Source organism: Alligator sinensis, unplaced genomic scaffold (assembly GCF_000455745.1).
Source record: "Alligator sinensis unplaced genomic scaffold, ASM45574v1 scaffold210_2, whole genome shotgun sequence".
In the NCBI taxonomy this organism is placed as follows: Eukaryota; Metazoa; Chordata; order Crocodylia; family Alligatoridae; genus Alligator; species Alligator sinensis.
The window spans coordinates 1,493,288-1,513,104 of NW_005841946.1; the positions used below are offsets into that span (position 1 = coordinate 1,493,288).

A 19,817-nucleotide genomic window follows, 5' to 3' on the forward strand; every position below is an offset into this window, starting at 1 on the left:
CCTGAGATGGCTCGGTACTACACCAGGACTCAGCTATTGCGGACCCAAATTGGAGTGAGAGGGGGGAACTCCTTCACATGCTCTGCCAGCTGTGCCAGACCCCAATTGCTGCCTACATGAAGTCCCCAAAAGCAGTCCCCTGGGGTCTGCAGCACAATTCGTACCCCGTTCATTTGGGGTCATCAGGAGAACGCTCCAGCTTATCGACGTCTTGCGAATTCTCAGTAAGGACAGTGATAAGTCTTTGCCGAGAGGTACAAAGTCATGTAAGCAATGGAGAGTGCAGACCAGCTGCATGCACATGAGTGCCTGTTGTACATGTGGGGTGGCTGCTGCTCTCACATATCCTGGCTTTAATCAGGAACAACTCCGCATAAGCCTGCAGTGTAACACAGATTGGGGCTGGGGTTCAGCTCAGCAAACACAGCAGTCGCCGTTCTCAGGACAGACTCTGGGTGAGGCACTAGAGGACAACAAGCCTTGGACTTTATAGAGCCAGGCTCAAAGTCTGAAAGCCATGATGCTTCCCCACCACGAGAAAGCCCACGTTTTGTTATAGACACAAATCGAGACATGCTCCATCTAACACGGGACTCTGGATTCCCTCCTCTCCTGCTTGCATCCAGCTCCCTCCCACCTGCAAACCCTCCCGTGATATCCTGCAACTGTAAATCTAACAGCATGCCCCAGGGAAGTTGAGAGAACAGGTGATGATGTACAACAGACCAGGAAACGCAGCCTTCACCATGGAGCCATCAGTAGCCAAACGGCACTAGGGGATCCTTCAAACAACTATAAACACTTATGTTCTTAAGCCAAGGAGGTTCATCCAGGCTCGCAATTTGCAGTGGGACCATAATGTGTGAAGCCAAAAGCATGAATCAGATCTGGAGTGGAGCTGACACCATTGCTTTTCCGCTATTCAAGGATCACTGGCCCAATGGTCCTTGCTATTTTTATGCTTCCAGTAATAGAAAAGAATAAAGCTGCTTGCCTCATGCTCGGTCCTCTAGCAGGTCCCTGCCATCTGGAGGCTACGATGAAGTGACAAGCGCAGCCCCACCCCCGGTTATGCTAGAACAGGTATTTCTTACTGGAACACAAGGACGTTTTGCGAGGAGAGACCTCAGTCTCGAGAGCCACCTTCACCCCTGCCAGCTCCAGTCGCTGGAACTGCCCCTAGCCGCAAGCCAAAAGTTCTCTGAAGCAGTTTGCAGCCACAAGAAGTAAAGTGATGGGGTTGACTGGCTGGGTTTATACTTCTTACTCTGAATAAAACTGGGATACTTCAAGCCTTTAGATCTATGTCAGCCTTTTGCAGAAACTGTAGCCGTCAGCGTTTGGCCCAGGTGCACATGGGGAGTTTTGTGGAGAAACAGCCCTGAGTGGGCTCCTCACTTACCAGGACTCCTAAATAGGAGTATGGAAAGTAGATGAAGGGAATATGTGGGGTAAGGGGAAAGTGGCATAAAGCATTTCATTAACATGCCAGCTCCCCAGGCCTCTTTTGCTCTGCCAGCTGCACAGTGCTTGCTAAGCTCCCTTCCTGTGCACCCATCACAAGCTGACTTGCTGCTTCTTCATACCAGGGGGAGTTTCCCCAGCTCCTCCCCAAGGAACCGGGGAGACATCTCTCCTTCTGGCTCTTCCCTGGGTCCTCTCCGCCTCTGCCAGTTCCCCTCACAGGAGAACAGACCGGGCCACAGCTCTTCTGTGCTGTTCCATCACAAGAAACCCTGCTCTCCTCCCAAAATCTCCATTCTCTCACTTGCACAGTGACCCGTCTGATCATCTCAGTGACCACCTGACTGAAGGACAGTCATTCCTCCCCTCCCATTGTCACCTGCTCTTGACCCGCACAGAATGCCCCTGCCATTTCCCATGCAGCCCCTGTGCAGGGGCTGTGTAATGAGCTGCATGGCTCAGGGGCAGAAGCCCAGCTGCAGGGGGTTAAAAAGATAACAGCCCATGAAATGAGGCAGGAAGCCCAGCTGCAGCGGGGCTGGAGAGAGGAGTCTGCCTGCCCAGGAGCCCTGGCTCAGGTGAGAGGGATGATTGCTAGCCTTAGGGGGAAGTTAAAAGCTCCCAGGGAGGGGAGCAGAGAGACAGAGAGGAGGCTGGTATGCAGGGAGACAAGCACCAAGCCTCTCTCCCCAGAGCTGAAGAAAGACTGTAGGTTTTGCTTTTGTTTGTAATTCGCCTGCTGATGGTATTGCTTGTCTTGTCTGTTATGGGGACAAGCCTGCTCCCTGCAAAATAAGTGGACTGGAACTGAGAACTGACTTTCTGAGCAAGCTGGCTCCAGGGTTGGGATAAAAGAGAGACAACCTGCTACAGTCACCATGTCCCAGACTGGCTCACGCACTCTTTGGCAGGGTGCGGAGGGAGGGGGGAACAGTCAGAGAAGTAAGAAAGAAGGGAGAAAAACTGAAATGACAATCAAAGTTGGACAGGGAGCCGACCTCATGCCCACTTGGCACAGTGACAGTGCTGCTGTAATGGCTCTGCCGCTCTTACCTCGGTGCCAGGAGCTGAGACTTAGTCCCTGAGGGAGAAATGAGATTGATCTGCAGGTCCCCACGGCGTGGGTGGGAGATGCTGATTCTCACAACAACGTGCTCCAGGTACACCACGCGCTGGTCAGGGTGGTCGGCGCAGGCACTGGTCAGCGTGGTGGCGCGCACTGGCTGGTTGGGGCGGATGTACCTGGACAAGAAGACAAGGCAGTTTGCAATGGAGAGGACAGCGAGTCACCAGTGGGGTGGGGCAACCAGGAAAGCAAGACAATGGGCATGTGTAGGGGAGCTACTGGTTGTGATTCGTGGGGCCCTGCTACCTTGTCCGAGGTGATTCTTCACTGCAATACCACGGTTCCCTTCAGCACCACGTGTCCCCACCGGCAGCCAGCTCAAGGGGGATTTCATTAAGTAACTCACAGCCTTGCAGGCAGCCAACCCTCAAACTCAAACGCAAAGAAATCATAGAAAATTCAGGTTGGAAGGGACCTCAGGGGGGTCACATCTAGTCCAACCCCCTGCTCAAAGCAGGACCAGCCCCAGTTAGATTATCTCAGCCAAGGCTTTGTCTAGCTGGGTCTTAAAAACCTCCAAGGGTGGATTTCCACAACCTGTCTGGGGTACTTGTCCCAGTGCTTTACTACCCTTGTGAGAGAGTTTTTCCTAATATCCAGCCTAAACTTCCTTTGCAGCAACTTGAGCCCATTGCTCCCGGTTCTGCCATCTGCCCCCACTGAGACCAGTCCAGCTCCATCCTCTTTCGAGCCACCCTTCATGTAGTCGAAGGCTGCTATTAAATCCTTCCTCCGTCTTCTCTTCCCCATGCTAAATCAGCCCAGTTCCCTCAGCCTCTCCTCACAAGTCATGTCTCCCAGCCTCCTATCCATTTTCATTGCCCTCCACTGGACTCTCTCCAATTTGTCCACATCCTTTCTGTAGTGGGGCGCCCAAAACTGAACACTGGGACTCCAGGTGTGGCCTCGCCAGTGCCAATAGAGGAGAATAATCACTTCCCTTGTTCTGCTCCTACTAATGCAGCCCAGGATGCCATTAGCCTCCTTGGCAATGCAGGCACACTGCTGGCTTATTTCCAATTTATTGTCCACTGTAACCCCCAGGTCCTTTTCGGCAGAGCTGCTGCTTAGCCAGTGAGTCATAACCCAGTTGGAAAACCACTGCTCCAGTGCAATGATTCTCAGCCAGGGTGCCCTGGGCTGCCACCAGACCCTTTCAAGGGTGCCAAGGATAAGTATATAAGCTAAACAAATAAGCCAGTCCCAATGGCAGGTCCCACTAACTACTGAAAAGAACCAGGAGGAGACACAGGACACTAGAGCAGCCCTTTTGGACATGCTTGGGCGGGACTGATCATCACTCATAGCAGCTGCTCTCGGGACCCCTCTGCACAGCCCAGCCAGGCAGGCTCAGTGCTTGCTCACATCTCGACGGTGCCCTTACAGCTGAGCCCTGCGAGCCGAAGAGCCTGCATTCTCCACGGCAGAGATAATCACCACCGACGAACAGGTGCATTCCCCGCACAGTTCTCAGTCATGTTGTTAATGCACCATTTATTAGAGGGAGCAGCCTCTATTATTCCCCTGATTTCCTTTGGGGCCATCTCTGAGCACATGCTCAGGGCTCTCGCAGGGATTACATTGCTTGGCCTTGTTTTGCCTCAGTCATAAAAAATAATCCAAATGGCTATAAACAGTGATGTCATTCCCTAGGAGGACTGGTAAGTATTTGAAAACATTATTTGCATTCACCATGAGCGAAATTCAAGACGTTGCCTCTTCTCATTACTGGCTTCAAAAAGCCTTAGCCTCTGCGGGCCAGATTTTCAAAGGAATCAAGGTGTCTGACTTGTGTCCGTGTCAGCAGGAGGCATCTGCCTCAAACCTGGGACAATCTGCCTCTTTTTAGGGATTTAACTCTCACTGATTTCTCTGGAAGTGAAGCACCTAAATGCCTTTTTTTAAAAACAGACCTGTATATCTAATGGTATCTATCAACTACTCCTTCTGGTCCAATATCACGGTAGCATGGACATTGTAATACATCAAGAAGCACCTTTCAGAGCCAGGTTATGCCTGGACCCAGGCTTCTTGCTATTTGTAGTGTTTCAGGTTTTCCTAAGTGAATCAGAGCCCACGACGTGCCTTCGCTTTCAGCTCCAAACTGAACTTGAAGGCGGCAGACAGGCGATCCAAGGAGCCCGGTGTCATGCAGGTGTCAGGCGTATAATTACTCCGTTCTGCAGAAACACTTGGAGGAAAACACCACAGCAGAGTCTGGGGAAAACCTCTGGAAAAACGACCTGCCCCACTGGCTACATCCAGTACCCTGCTATATTAGGATTAGCCTACGCTGCTTTCTGTGAATGCTCCAAGAAAAACCACCAAGCCAAAGCTTATTCCTGGTCCTCTTCCAGCTTCAAGACTGTTTACTCAATTTAGTAATTAGAAACACTCAACACCATCTTCGCTCCATGCAGAAAGCTGAGTACAAAAATTGTTTAACCCAACCTAGAAATAGTTTGAAGATCTAACAAATCCAGCGATTTTGTGACACGGCCAAAAGAAGTGATGCTGGGTTACAGGACCCTCCACACTGGCTGCAGAACTTGAATTCACTCCTATCTGACTTCAGAGGTAATACTCAAAACTCTCATGAGCCATGAAGATGCATGGTGCAGTTCACCACTCCTGATTTACACCAGGGAAACTTCCCCTGAAATCCCTGGTGGTGACACTCAAGTGAAGCTGGAGTAATGATGAACGGGTAGGATGAGACAACCCCATCAGCAAGGCGTGAAAATAGTGTGGGTGCAACTCAGAATGATCCTAGCTTTCAAACGCAAAGACAAAGGCTCTGAATACAATCACACTGACATCCTCGAATATAATCACTCTCTCACAAAGGAGCCCTGGATACCCTCTGCTGTGCACTTGCAGCAAGAGAAAAGATCAATGGCCCTAAGGATGATAAGACCATACGGCTGGAAGGGATCTCACCAGGTCATCTAGTCTAACCCTTCGCTCCAGGCAGGATCATCTCTGACTAAACCACCCCAGCCAAGCGTCTGCCCAGCCCGTTCTTGAAAATGTCTAGGGATGGAGAGTCCACAACTTGCCTAGGCAGCCTCTTCCAACTCTTAACCACCATTGTAGTGAGCAGACGGAGACAAGATAAGGACGCAGAACCTGAATTTAATGTTCATGCCATTGCAATCTTTCCAGGGAAAAAAATTTTGCCCTCTTGGCTTAGAGAAGTGCTGGAGGTGGGAAAGGACCTAGCGATCCAGATGTACATACACACAGCTCATTCAGTAACTACTGGGATTCGTTGTCCTCTTCCTGTCTGTCTGTAATCCTTATCTGCATCCTATTCAAATGTAGGCTGTATGTTTCCAGGGCAGAGTCTGGGCGTAACCTGGCCAGTGAGACGCCATGTACATTGGAGGGGTCTCAAAGCATATTTGTTTCCCTCCGAGTGTATGCATGTGTGCACACAAGTATGTGCATCACTTATGCACACTAACAGATTGATATATATGTAGAAAGATGGATGGAAACCCTCCCTACATTCACAGACACTGCATGCAAGGTAGATCTCCCCGACTAAAGCTAAGTCAGACAGAAAGACAAGGAGCGTGATGGGCCGTTGAATGGACCTCAAAGCTGGGGAGCATTTGCTTTGCCTGCCAGCCTCAACTAGGTTTTCCCAGAGACCAGGAAAACTATTTGGATTGTTTTGCTCAATCATTGTTTCTTATTGCTTCACAGCAAACAGCAAATCAATGCAATCTGCATCACAGTATACACGACCTACACCCCCATCTGCATCACAATACGCTCCACTGGAGCTGTGATGGAGCAAAGTGCTCAATGATAACGAGAGGCTTTTGAATGTCTTGAAGATCCAGGAGTTGTGGGTCACAAACTTTGATCTGGTAGTATTATGGGGGAAGCATTTCTCTCTGGGCTGGAATGAGCATGCTTATCAGATAAATTGCTTTATGAATGAACCTGGCTCCAAATTCCTAGCTTCACATCCCTTCATTTTCCGGTGAAATAATGCTCTTTAATGAGTGCATCGCCGTGCTGGGAAGGAGGCAGTGTCTTACCAGGAAGTTTGATTTTTTTTTTTTATGACTCAAACCCACTAATTTGGACGGATGGATGAATCTGCCCATGTCTGTCAATCAATTGGTTCCCGCAATGCAAAACACATCTGTATGCCTGTTTCCATTTAGGCTGTTATTTCAGTGCCTTGGCCAAGCAGAGATTTCCCGGATTTGAACAGAAATAGGAACTCCTCCAAAAAAGAGCCTGATCCACTGGCTTTCTGTTGACTTCAATAGGCTCTGGAGTAGGCATAAAGAAGAGCAGGGACACCTTCCACAAAACCCTGTTCACCTGAACCACGGTGGACTGGCTTTGACAGAAGAAGAGCAGGAAACTGGCTGGACTTTGAGCAGAGCAGTTATGATGACACACACCGCTTTCTGCTGGTGGAAGTGAACTCAGGATTAGTTAACGCCAGCAGAAACAAAGCCTCGGGTCAACAAGGACTGTCTTCTCCTACGCTGCCATGCTATGGAGACGCAGACTGCCATCCCTTCCTTTTAACTATGAGGTTTGACATCTCAGCAAAGGGCCTGTTTTCTTTGGCATCCATATGCTTGTCCACCCCAATCACATTTACTCTTTGCTCCTTCACCTAGCAGGGGAAAAGAGAATAAGTCCTGACGGCTGGAAGCTGAAACTAGGCAAACTCAAATGAGGCATCCGTGTCTAACAGTGAGGGAGATCAACCACCGCAACACATGAGCAAGGAAGGACGTCTTCAGATAAATCCTGAAGCCTTTCTGGAAAGCACATTTTGTTCAAAGACCAACCTCTGGCTTCAGTACAGGAGACAATGAATGAAACTCCAGGGTTATACAGGTCATATAAGGTGATCACGTCCATTTTGGCCTTAAAAAGCTATGAATCAATGACAAATGCACCTCTATGAGAAGCCCTGCTTTAAACGGTTCCTGCTCTTGGCATCTCCTCACCAACAAAGTCAAAGGTCCCCCACTGCTATCAGAGCTGTGCTCCCAATTTTGTTGATAGATTCATAGATGTAGGGTCGGAGGAGACCTGAGCAGATCATCAAGTCCGACCCCCTGCCCTGGGCAGGAATGAATACTGGGCTCATATGACCCCTGGTAAGTTTAAGCTCAAATGACCCCAGCTAGGTAGTTATCAAGCCTCCTTTTAAAGACCCCTAAGGTAGGAGCCAGCACCACTGGGTTACTGAGAAATGAGAGGGTTTCCCCCAACTTCTTCTACTTTGGGATCCTGACTGAGACAGATCAATCCTAAATCATTTCACCTATGTGCCGTTACCCCTGGTCCACCGGATCTCTCTCCACCAAAGATAAACCATGAAGGCAATCTGTCTTTTGGGGAAAGAGGAGGCAGAACACATTTCACTGCCTGGCAAATCCTGTTTGTGGTGCACAAGAATAAAAAAGCCATGCACGTATGCAGTCAGCACGGGGGAACAGCTGCACTTCGACTCGGGAGAGGGGGATCCGATTCCAGCTTCTAAAGGATTGTGCGAGTCATGCCATCCTTTTAAACAAAGTCAAATCAAAGCATCCTCATACATTTGCACAGTAATACTGGGATCAAGGCTGGTTTGTCCACGGTGCGTTTGAGGCTTCTAGTCCCTGGATGTTGCCATCAGCTTACATACAGCATCTGTAGCAGCGCTCAGACTGGGACAGGTTAGATATTTGTTTAATAAAAGGTTTATTCAGTGACAAATGCAGTTGGGGGAGGGAAACTAAACTCTTTATGAATTTGGGCCAAATGTGTTTTGGCCAACACAAGCAAAAACAGAGAAAGAGATAGTGGGGGAGAAATAGAGAGAGAGAAATGTTTTAAATACGGAAAGATTTATTCTGACACATTTTTAAATTAAACATTTGGACTGATTTTTTAAAAACCAGAATGACCTTTTGTTTCAGAATTTAGCTTGATTTAATTTTTAAAAATCCACATAAAAACACCCAAGGACTATATGAATTTTTTTAACTTTTGACTTTTCTCAATTCTTCCCACTTTTGTTTCCCCAAATTCCTCCCCATATTAGACCACATTAATAGGAAAGAGCAGATGCATTGGTTTTATTACCTGGAACACAATGTGATTTTTGATGAGCATTAGCTATACATTACCTGTGCTACAATACAGATCCTCTCTGCCCTGACTCTTGTTTCCCCCAAGAAAAAAGCCATGTCACGTGTAACATTTTGTCCCTCTCCGATAAAGCATCCAAAAGCTCTAAGCAGCAAAATTAGCGGGTCTGCATAAAGTAGGGGTGGGCAAAATGTGGCCTGCGGGCCAGATGCAGCCCACCAGGCCATTCTATCTAGCCTGCGGGGCCCCGAAAATAAGTTAGAAAATTAATATTTATCTGCCCCTGGCCGCCTGTCATGTGGTCCTCGATGGCTTGCCAAAACTCAGTAAGTGGCCCTCCGCCCAAAAAATTGCCCGCCCCTGGCATAAACCCTTCTGTGCCCCGCTCTCATTCACACAATCGCAGAAAAGCTTACAGCTCATGGTAAACTCATGCTTATCATACCGAGCAGGGTCATACCGAGAAAAACTGGGGGTGGTTTCAACATGCCATGCCAAAATATACGTCCAGCTGCTTTTGATTGCTTGGGACAGCGTCCCAGAAATGGGCAAATATTCCTGACATGAAGTGTCCAGTGTCTCTAAGCACAAGCCTGGGGGTGGCATGGGATGGGGGGAGAAGTATGTAGAGCTCCCTTCCCTTTCTCTCTGGCACTCAACTGCTTCAGCACCCTGTGTCTCTCCTCCAGGGATGCCTGCTAGAGACAACCACAGGGCCTTCACTCGGGGCAGTGAGAACTGCACAGTCTAAATCCATTCATCCCAAAGATTTCTCAGCCCCGGGGCTCATGACACGTACCCTGGCTCATACTCACTTGTTTTTTCTATCTGAGCTGCCGATGCAGAGATGCTGGGGAGGTACCGCTTTCCATTTCTTTGCTTCTAATACAATCGCTTCTGCATTAACCAGGCCGAATCCATATAGATGGCTAACTGAAAAGACAGAAGACTCAGAAACCTACTTACTGAAAAGTAATAACACCTAGGAATCACCCGTGGAGGGGCAAAAAATGCATTTGACTGGATTCTCAGAGGCAAAAAATATGCCAAGGAAGATACAGATGTCAGCTGTGATAGCCCAGACCAAGGGAAATACTACTTGTTAGATTCCCATCACCATCAAGTTAACCCTTCTGCAAAGGTTAGCCCTTCTGCAACCCCTAAAGATCAAGTTAACCCTTCTGCAAAGGTTAGCCCTTCTGCAACCCCTAAAGATCAAGTTAACCCTTCTGCAAAGGTTAGCCCTTCTGCAACCCCTAAAGATCAAGTTAACCCTTCTGCAAAGGTTAGCCCTTCTGCAACTCCTAAAGATCAAGTTAACCCTTCTGCAAAGGTCTTCCAGGTGAAAAGCCTCCTGCTCCGTATTCACACTCTGGGCAAGCAAGGCGGGGAACTGGTACTGAGTGTGAGCTCAACCCTGTGAGGGCAGCTGGAGCCCTCTGCGCTGCCTATGGGAGTGTCCTGCCCACCCATTCCCCCTCCCGCAGTGCAGGCCAAATCCCAGAAATGAGGTAAGGAGTCGGCTTCAAGCTGGCCTCCTCCACAAGTGCCACTCTCAGGCTCAGATGTGCCACTTGGCACGTGCTCAGGGTGGTCCAAGGCAGCAGCATCACCTCCTGTCTGGGATTTGGATTTGGTACTGGTCCCAGCTGGCACTTCTTGGCAGCAACCTCAGGGATGGGTGGCATGGAGGCAGTGGGAAATTGGTGCCATGGCGCCACAGTGCTGGAGGCTCTCATAAACAGTGCCGCAAGCCTCGATTTATGGTGCTGAGGCAGGGAAGTGGGCATATCCCCTCTGCACCCAGGAACTCGGGCACAAGCAAACTAGCTGAGCGGCTCATAGTGAAAATCCAGGTCTCCTTAGAAGGAGCCTCCCCACACAACCATCCTTCCTTTTAGAAAGCAGACAGCCCTCCTTCCCTGGCTCTGGGGCATGATGTTTAATAGGATCCTGGACGGGGTTTTATGTTCATCTTTGTGCTCTCACTTGTGATGCCATATCCGACTGAGTGAAGGTAGCCAGGCAGAGACTTCTGGATCAGACCAGCAGTCTGATTTAAGGAGAACGATTCAGTTCTCCAAACTTTTGATTTTTATTTTATGATTTCCTAACCCCCCTCAGCACAGGCCAGCTGTTGTCTGACAGCACAGGCAGCAGATGCTCAGGTCCCGTGGTTTGGGAACATCCCTGGATAAGCAGGCTTTTGCAAAGCTTATCAAACTGCAAATTATCCACTAACGGTTGCAATTTGCCAGCAAACCTTTGGTGAGAATAACAAAGAGGAATCTTAGAAATGGAGGGAAGAGCCCTGCCAGGGCTCAGGCTCCTGTGAATATTGATGTGTGCTAGCCCTTGTGATCCTTTTCTATGCAAATATTCTTGCAACTAAACTCTCCCCTGCCCCCCCACGCATTTGCAAATACATGAAGAGAAGGCAACACTAACACCACCAAAGGGAATCAGCAGATTTTAGTTGCAAGGACTTTTGTAAAGGCTCCCACTGAATTTGCCTAGCACTGGTTGTGTGATCCTTGGTGCCCTCCAATGGGTTTCAACTCTCAAGTATTCTTCTTATTTCTATTATTCCAAGTCTCAGAGGGGCTGGCCAAAACTGTTGCAAAAAGCTGTTGCATGAACACCCAGGAGGTTATATCTGAGGAGATCAGAATCCTTTCATATGTAAAGGGCCCCAGAGGAAATGGAAGTAGAGGAGAATTAAAGCATTGCAACAGAGCAGACAGGATTGTCCCAGTACCTATATGCAGTGTCTAAGATCTCTGCTATAGAGATGCTAATAAATCATTGGACTGGACTCTTAGAGGTGGCTGCAGTAAGACAGGCCATCTGTGTTTTGAAGCCATTCTTATGCCCCAGCCATTATCCGGAGGGAGTAACAAACCAGAGAGGACTGCTTGTGCTCTAGATCAATTTTCCACCATTACCGACTGACTATTTTGGCAGCCGTCACAATTTTTAACTCATTTGCTCTGGACTCCCACTGGCATTAACAGGAATTACACACAGGCAGTTTGACTCCCCCGGTTAGACCAATACACACAGTGTTACTGTGGTTACTATATTTTTGCTAATGCATGGAGCCCAGCTGATGTGGTGTTTGATCTGACTTTGCCAAGTTGCAAGGCTTTGCAATAGTACGGCACAGACCCTCCCAAAGGGCTTCTCCCGGGAGTGTGCGGACAGTGACATCGATGGCCTTGCTCTTCACCCTCTTCTCCATGTCTGTCCCTTTGCAGCAAATGTTGCTCAGTCCAACACCCCTCCCCTTTCCACCCCAGTCTGCCTCACCTTTGTGTCCTGCTCCATTTGTTTTCCAGTCAGGTGCTTTCAGATGTACCGGCCGGGACGTTCGAACAATCAGATGCTGAACATCTCTCCACGTCAGTAAAGGGCTAAAACAATAAAGGATGCAAAACAATGGAAATTATAGGAAGCCTTCACCATGCCAAAGTAGTGACTTTCAGCCAGCCCTACCTTGCCAGCTACGCTCTGCTCTGAACGTTTTGCAGTATGAGCAGGAGAGTGCAACCTTCCCTGCAGCAGAAACAGAGAGCACCCACCCCTGGATAACAGACTGACCTGCTTCTCCACCACCGTTACAGGAAATATAGCATAAACCCGTGATTAAAATGTTAATGGCATGGGTGACAATTGAAAGGATCCTGCCACTCCGCCCCATCTCCTCCGTGGGAATGGTTTCTGCAAGTCAGAGAGGTACCGGTCAAGGGGTGGCAGAATCGAGAGAAGCGGAGCCGAGCCAGGCACTGGATGGCATGGGTAATACAATGGCCAATACGTCTGCAATGAGTGCCTGCAAGCTATGCAGGACAAGGTTTTTTGGGTGAATCTGATATCTTTCATTAAGCCAACTTATATATTTAGCTCTCATGTTTAAGAACATAAACTGCTTGCCTCACAGACGTCAGGAAGGTCCATAAAGCAGTTTCTGATCTACACCGTAAAGCAGTTTCTACATTGGTCCGTCTTTCTCCAAAATACCAGGCACCGGTCAATGCATGAAGCATACTTGACCTGACACAGCAATGGCAATTTGGGGTAGATAATATTAGGAAGAACTTTCTGCCACCAAAGGCAGTTCAGCACCGGAAGAGGTTACCTATAGATACTGTGCAGTCTCCGTCACTTGAAGTTTTCAGTGCCAATTAGGCAAACATTTGCCTGGGATGGTTTGGATGGGGATGATCCTGCCCTGACTAGGGGGATGGAGAAGATGACTTGAGGGCCCTTCCAGCTGGAGTTTTCTGTGAGCCTGTAAGCCGACGGTATGAGGTGCTACACAGCAAACCCTGACTTCCTACAATAAACCCCGTGGGAAATAAACCACGTTCCTCGTTTAGGGTGAAAAACAAGCTTAAAATAGAGCTGATGTGGGATTTAAATAGCGCTTAGGCATCGTGCTGGTCCTCTGTACTGCAGTGAATTGTACTCAATTTGCACATTAACCATACATAAGAATTGCAGCTCAGAAATGTTTCACGAGCATTTTTTTGTGCTTTCTCCTACAGATGTTACTTAAGCAACTTGAGCTTTGATTTACAATTCTAAGCTGCACGTAGCAAAAGAAATTCAATGCATTTCTTCTTGGAATAATGGAATACCCCAGCGCTTGGCTTTCTCTCGTGTGTCGTGCCCTGGTACTTAATGTTGCATTTTATGTCCCGATTAAACATTCCAAAAATTACATCTGATTCTCCTAATTTATTTGTAATGGAAATTACATCTCCTGGAATGTATTCACCCAACATGGGTTCCTTGATTTAAAACAGAGCCAAGTACTGAAAAGCTGGTGGGGGTAATGAAAACAAAAGTTGCCAGCTATGCCAGCGTTTGTAATGCCAGCCATGAGGTCCATCGCATCAACATAATGACTTATTTGTCCCTCTGACTGTGCAATCACAGTCACTTATGGGTTATTCATGGCTGCAGGAGTTAGGAGTCACAGCCTGATGTTGCTTCCTGCTCTCTTGCGCTCCCCTAAAATAATACAGTTGAGAAGGTCTTCAAGACGCTTGTCTATGGAGAAACAAACGCTTCTTAGAAAAGAAATGTATAAGAGCCAGCCTTGCAATGGGATGAAGAGTGAAATCTTTTCAGAGGCTAAGTCCTATCAGCGTTCTGCCGGGGTTGGATCGTGCATCGGCAGATGTCGGCAGCAGCTTTGTTACACACAGCCCTCTAATAGCACAGGCTCAGACTTCAAAGGGAGCAGGATCAGGCCCATTAACTCCCCAGCTGCTCGGCAGTGGCCTCGGAGGGAATCAGCGGTCCCAAGCAAAATGCCTGTTTCCACGGAAAACACTTCCCACCGCCTTGTCTGAAACCAGAAGAGAAGCAGAGCCGGGCTGTGCAGCTGCTAGGTGGCTATGCCCTGCAGGGAGCCCGCGATGCCCACACGCCTGGATCCGCACCGGGCACCAGGAACTTGAACGATGCTGGAGCAAACCCTGACTGTTTTGGATGCTGGACCCTCCTCTCGCTCCACATGACACCAGGGCAGCTGCCATCCACAGAAGCCTTGCATCAGAAGACACCCCTAGGTTAGAAGAGGCAGGCCAGTGGCAAGGCACACGCAGCGAGGACAAGGCTTATCCCAAACTCATTCACCCGCTTCGTGACCTGGTGTGATGCAGCTGTTACGATCGTCAGGGTGTGCTCTTAAATTCAGCTGTTCAGAGCAGGGAAATGGTGGGGAGAGGGAGAAAGAGAGATGGCTAGAAAGGATGAGTTGAGTTGAGGAAGATCCCCTTTTTATCAAACATGGCTCATTTAATGCATGAAGCCGGCTGAAACGGTTCCCACCAAATGAGTTCCAGTTTTTGTTCCAAAGCCTCCGTACAGACAAAATGAAACATTTAGAGAGGGGGTGGAAAAAAAACCCGACAACATTGCTGATATTTTCCATCTTACATGCCATGCTTAGTCGACAGTGCATCAACATCACTTTTGAAGGAGCTAGCAAAACCTTTGGCCTACTGCAGTTGGTGTCATCTCGCTGCAGCAGCCAGGTTCTTGGGGGGAAAAAATCTGAAGAATCACATTGGTTTAAAAAAAAAAAAAGGCTTAAAACAGCTGTTTTGTGTAAGACGGGGACTGTTCAAACCTCATAAAATAGAAACAAGTTTGACATTTCCCATGAAACCATTTCCCCCCTTTCCACCAGCTCTGTTGAAAACACCTGTTCCTTCTCCTCGGTGGCGATTGTTTGCAACCCTGCTATTATTCTGAACTTTCAATGCAGCAATCTGTCGACAAAGGAAGGAAGGAGCGACTTACTTTGCTTCTAAGGCCAAGGCGATGATGCCAGCGACCATGGGTGCAGAGACGGAGGTTCCCGTGTGGCCATCTGTGCAGCGGTGCCTTAAATCCGTGGTAACCTAATGACAAAGTGATTGCAGCTAGTGACTGTGCAGATCTCTACGGAGATCTAAGATTACAAGACAGGCCAAGTCCTCTCTTGTGCACAGAAGGTTGCTGTACACAGATTAGCACTCAGGGATCAGAGTTTATTTAAGACCCAGCTGAACGGCTACTGATTGAAAGCCTCGACTGTGATGAGTCCCAAAGAGCCGTCACGTGGCTGGGAGCAGACTACATTGCAACCGTGCCAAAGGGTCCTACTTTGGGAATAAATCTCTACTTTGTTAGGTGCTGTGCATCATAGAAAGAGGATTCCTGCCCTAAGAAATGAAGAGTTATTAACAGTGGTCAGCGACCTTTTTGTGGCAGTGGGCCCAAATAACTTGGCTCAGGTCTGGGTGGGCTGGAGCAAGGGCCCAGTTACTGGCACTGCTAGCACTTCTCCTTGGCACCCGGCTGGAGCATGACTGGAGCGCCCACCCCCGGGTATGCCTGGGACTCTGCCAAAGCCCCCCGCTGCCCAAATGCAACCAAAGCCCGCTGGGTTTATGGGCCAGATCCACTGTCTTGGCAGGCTGGATCTGGCCTGCAGGCTGTAGGCTGTTGCCAGCCCCTGGTCTGTAATGCTGAAAGGCAACTGGTGGAGGTGCAATACAACGAGATGATAATGAGCAACAGAATACCAAGCACTCGGAGCAAACCACGTGCCTAAGAAGTGCGGAGGTTTTGTAGGCATCCCAGCAGAAGGAGGACAGTGAGGTTCATGGGGGGAGCAGGGCAGACGGCACAAAGAAAGTAACTGGAAAATTTGCAAAATGCAGGCACCTGCCCGCAAGAGCATCCCGATTTAGGAGACCAGGTTGGCGTGTACATTGCTCCAGCACTGGTGTCCCACGGAAATCACCAGCTGAGCACACACTGAGATTTAAGCAGATGGCTTTGTGAATCAGGGCCTTCGCAAAGCCCAGCAAGGATGCACATGGGATCAAAAGATGTATTTCACAAGCTCCCATCTTAAGTTGTGCTTCGGCTACTTTGCTGGAAAACAAAGATTTAAATTAGGGGAGAAACAACTGTGAGCAGTTTTGTCGAGGATCATGAACCTGTAGAAAGCTGTGCCTGGAAAACAAGCATCCACGCTGCACCGGGAAGCCTCAGGAGCAGGGACAGCATCTCCTGCATTACTGCGGTCAGATCAACACAAGTTTTCACTCTCCATCACTGCTGGGGTCCCAGGGAACAATAGCAAACTGCTATGGCCAGCCACAGCTGCAGGGCAGACAAATCTGTCTGCTGAGCCATTACCAGCTGGGAAGATGAGGATATGAGTATTGCCCCCATAACGATCTGGCTCATAGACATGCAGATGCCTGTAGGCATCAACTCAGCTAGTAACACCTTTCCCTCCATGTTCAAATCCCACCCGGGACTCAAGGTAGTTCTGAATGCCATCATTTAAACACATGAAGAGGAAAACACCACGTACATGCTTGCAGATGAGACGTTAAATCAGACATATCTGCACCCTAGGGCTGCCAGCACTCCCGGTTTTACCTTGAGCCCTATGATACTTAGCATTTTCCTTAAAGCCACCTCTCCTGGCATCAGCTTTCCTTTAACAAAAAAAAAAAAAGAAGAAGAAAAACTCCTTTCAAAGAAGTTTGGAAAAGGGAGCTCCAAAGGCTCAGAACCTGGGGCAAACCATCAATTACCTATTTATTTCTTTATTCAAAATCTTGCAGCTTTTAAGCAGATCTCAGGATTTGGGGCACCGCTCTCATGATTTTTGGAGACGACAGTTTTGCACCTGTCCAGGCAAAAGTTAAAGCAAAAAAATATCCAGCTGGATCAAAGCAGGTCTCCATCGCACCAGGCATTTTGCTACTTGAAGGTAACACCTGCTAAGCTGGTCAATAGTAGCCAGCTCTAGAGCACCGAGATCCTCTGGAGATGCAATGCGACTATCTGGGTATCAATTTATTCTTCAGAGGAGGCATCTGTTATATTGCCAAAGCAGCTGCTGTCTAGGGACAATATCTACAACCCATGGTGGTGTTTTTAGTTGCATGAGTTTTATAAAAGTTAACAGATAAGGTGTGGGCAGATCACTGGGTAGTTTTTTCCCCCTGGATGCTGTGTGCCTAGTGTCCCTTTCAGGGTTTGGATTGTTTTTTTGAAAACTTTTCAGATACTCTTAAAGCATGAAACTCCATCCTCTAGCTCCATTAGCTTGGGTAGGGAATGAGGAGAGCTGGGCAAACACTGGATTTTCCATCCATGGGAAATCTGTGTTTCAATCTTTGTTTCCATCCTGACTTAATAAGAAAAGGCTGAACTGCTGATTTTTCTTTTTGGTTTTATTTTGTTGGTGGAAGAAACAGCTGAGAAAAATGCCATGTAGCAAAATTAAAGTATATGGGCAAAACTAACAGTTTCCTGCAAAAAATTTGACTTTGCAAAAACTGCGTTTTCTGTCAATGGATAAATTTGATGGAAAAATTCCCAGCTAACTCCGGTACTGAGCAGTGCCAGTGAGTAACATCAACAAGGGCTATGTTTCAAATGATGCACAGGGAGTCTCCGAACCCAACGTCTTGCTTTTAGGAAGTGGCGTAAGCCGCTATGACTTGTCAGGCAATCAAGTTATCCAAACGGTCCATGGAGAGATTCATTTGAAGCCAGGGATGTTGTCCCACTTTTCTCTTAGAGGAAACCAAACAGGAAAAAGATGATCAAGTTTAGATAAATGGTTGTGGCCCAGACAGCTGTTCTGCTGGAGGTCAGGGTCCTTTTTAGCCACACTCAGGGTGACTGATCAGGCAATGCGATAAATCAGAGTTGCCAGAGCAAGGAGCTCGCTGAATGCGCGTCTGCTACATGAGACTAGCTCACATCCCACCCGGCTTCAGGCCAGCCCGTGGGCGTCCTGAATGCAAGCATCTTCCTGAGCCAGACCTGCTGCCTCGCGTCTCTGAGCTCCCCAGCAGAGAAGTGTGTCAGAGAAGAGGGTCCAACTTTTCAAACTATTACCTTCCCGAGCGAGCAAACGTTGCAGCCATGCACAATCTCCCCGCTGGGTTTGCAGCGTATAAAGCATCGATTCTGCTTCTACCAACGAATGTAAAAATAGGCATCCTTTATAAAGAGCCATTTCCTAGCAGAGATTGTGCAAATCAAGAGGCGTGGATTCACAGCTACAAAACACGGCCTTCCACCTCTACTGACATATCCAAGCTTTCTGTTTAAACAGCATGCATAAAACGGCCGTCTTAATTACACCACATTTACAGCGTGGGCTCTAAAAATCACTTTTAAGATTAAAAATGGTCTGTGGTTCAGACACACGAACCTTTCCTTTTAAGTCAGCATTAAATTCCTATTAACGTAATCAGAGCACAGATGCTGTAACACTCCCCACTGGTTTGCAATAATTGCACATAATGGCTGAGGGGAAGGAACCCATCCAACTTGTACCTATGGGGGAAAGTGCCAAGGAGGAAAGAAATAGCTCCTAGGTGTTTTTACCTGCTACCAAAGCAGTGCATGCACACGTCTCTCTCTAAACTTCTGGAGCACTATTTATTTTCATGATTAACTGGCTCCTGTTACTATACTATCTGATCACCGCACACCTTTACTGCACTCATCCTCCCAGCATGTCTCTGAGGTAGGGAACTGCCACTATTCCCATTTCACAGATAGGAATATGAGGTCCAGAGAGATCAAGTGACTTCCTGAGGTTGCTCAGGATCTCTGTAGCACAACAAGGACTTGAATTCAGGCAGACGGCTGGAACCACTGGACCACCCTTCCTCTCTGTTCCTCACCTCAAGCTACAGTGCAAGTAACTCAGAAACCAAATGAAAGCCATGCAGAAGGGAGGGCCCAGGACAGTATGTGTGCGGTCATATCGCTTTAGGAGGCCTGGAACATTGTACAGTTTTTCACTTATTAAGGAAATAAAAGAAGTCGGATTCTCTTCTCCTATTAGATGTCCTCTAAACTGGTTCCAGTGACACCCTCGGAGTGACATCAGTGTAAATCCCGAGAAACAAAGTGCAGAATCGAGTCTTAAAGGGCAGGTCCACACGTTCATTAATGTGCTTTTGCTAATGCACATTAAACTTAGCACCGCCATTGTGAGGTACTAGAAAAAGGTGCATTAGCCTTTTTAAAGTCCATTAGTGAATGCACATGGTTTTTCGTGACACTTTAATGCCCATTAAAATAAGCGCATGAGAACTAAAGCGCACAATCAGACGTGCCCAAAATTACAAGACGGGGTCCTGATCTTACAAACCCGCGCAGGCTTCAGCTTAAGAACAGGAGCAGCCCCACCGACTCGACACGGAGCACGTGGCCTCTGTGTTTTCAGGATTGAGGCTTCGCTGTAAAAGAAATCCCAAACAGCTAGAAACGTAAAAACCCAAAGCCAAATGAAAGTCTAATGAAGCATGGATTTTCACGGAAGGCACCAAATTGGAGGTACGGACTTCAAGCAGGGGTTTAGTCTTATAGCACAGCTTTCATTTTGAGGGAGCCTGCAGGGCTTTGCAAACTACACTCGCTCCGGTCACTGCTGCGCTGCAGTCTCCGCCGGGGTGAAGCCTAGCGACGGCACTAGCAGTACCCAGAAATTTTGAAAGACGGTGAGAGCACCTGAAGCTGAACTCTGCATCATTCAGCCGCACCTCACTCCCGCTGAACC

At 48.2% G+C, this 19,817-nt stretch overlaps 1 protein-coding gene across 1 annotated transcript in view; it reads right to left on the reverse strand.

Moving 5' to 3' along the window:
• The window catches only part of PCSK6 (proprotein convertase subtilisin/kexin type 6), a 101,848-nt gene that overhangs the window by 32,683 nt on the left and 49,348 nt on the right, over window positions 1-19,817 (reverse strand). Inside the window, exons 9-12 of the mRNA XM_025199551.1 lie at window positions 15,026-15,126; window positions 12,020-12,123; window positions 9,526-9,643; window positions 2,518-2,706 (exon numbers count right to left, since the gene is read on the reverse strand). Of these exons, the coding sequence (XP_025055336.1) occupies window positions 2,518-2,706; window positions 9,526-9,643; window positions 12,020-12,123; window positions 15,026-15,126 (512 nt within the window). The remainder of the gene's footprint in view (window positions 1-2,517; window positions 2,707-9,525; window positions 9,644-12,019; window positions 12,124-15,025; window positions 15,127-19,817) is intronic.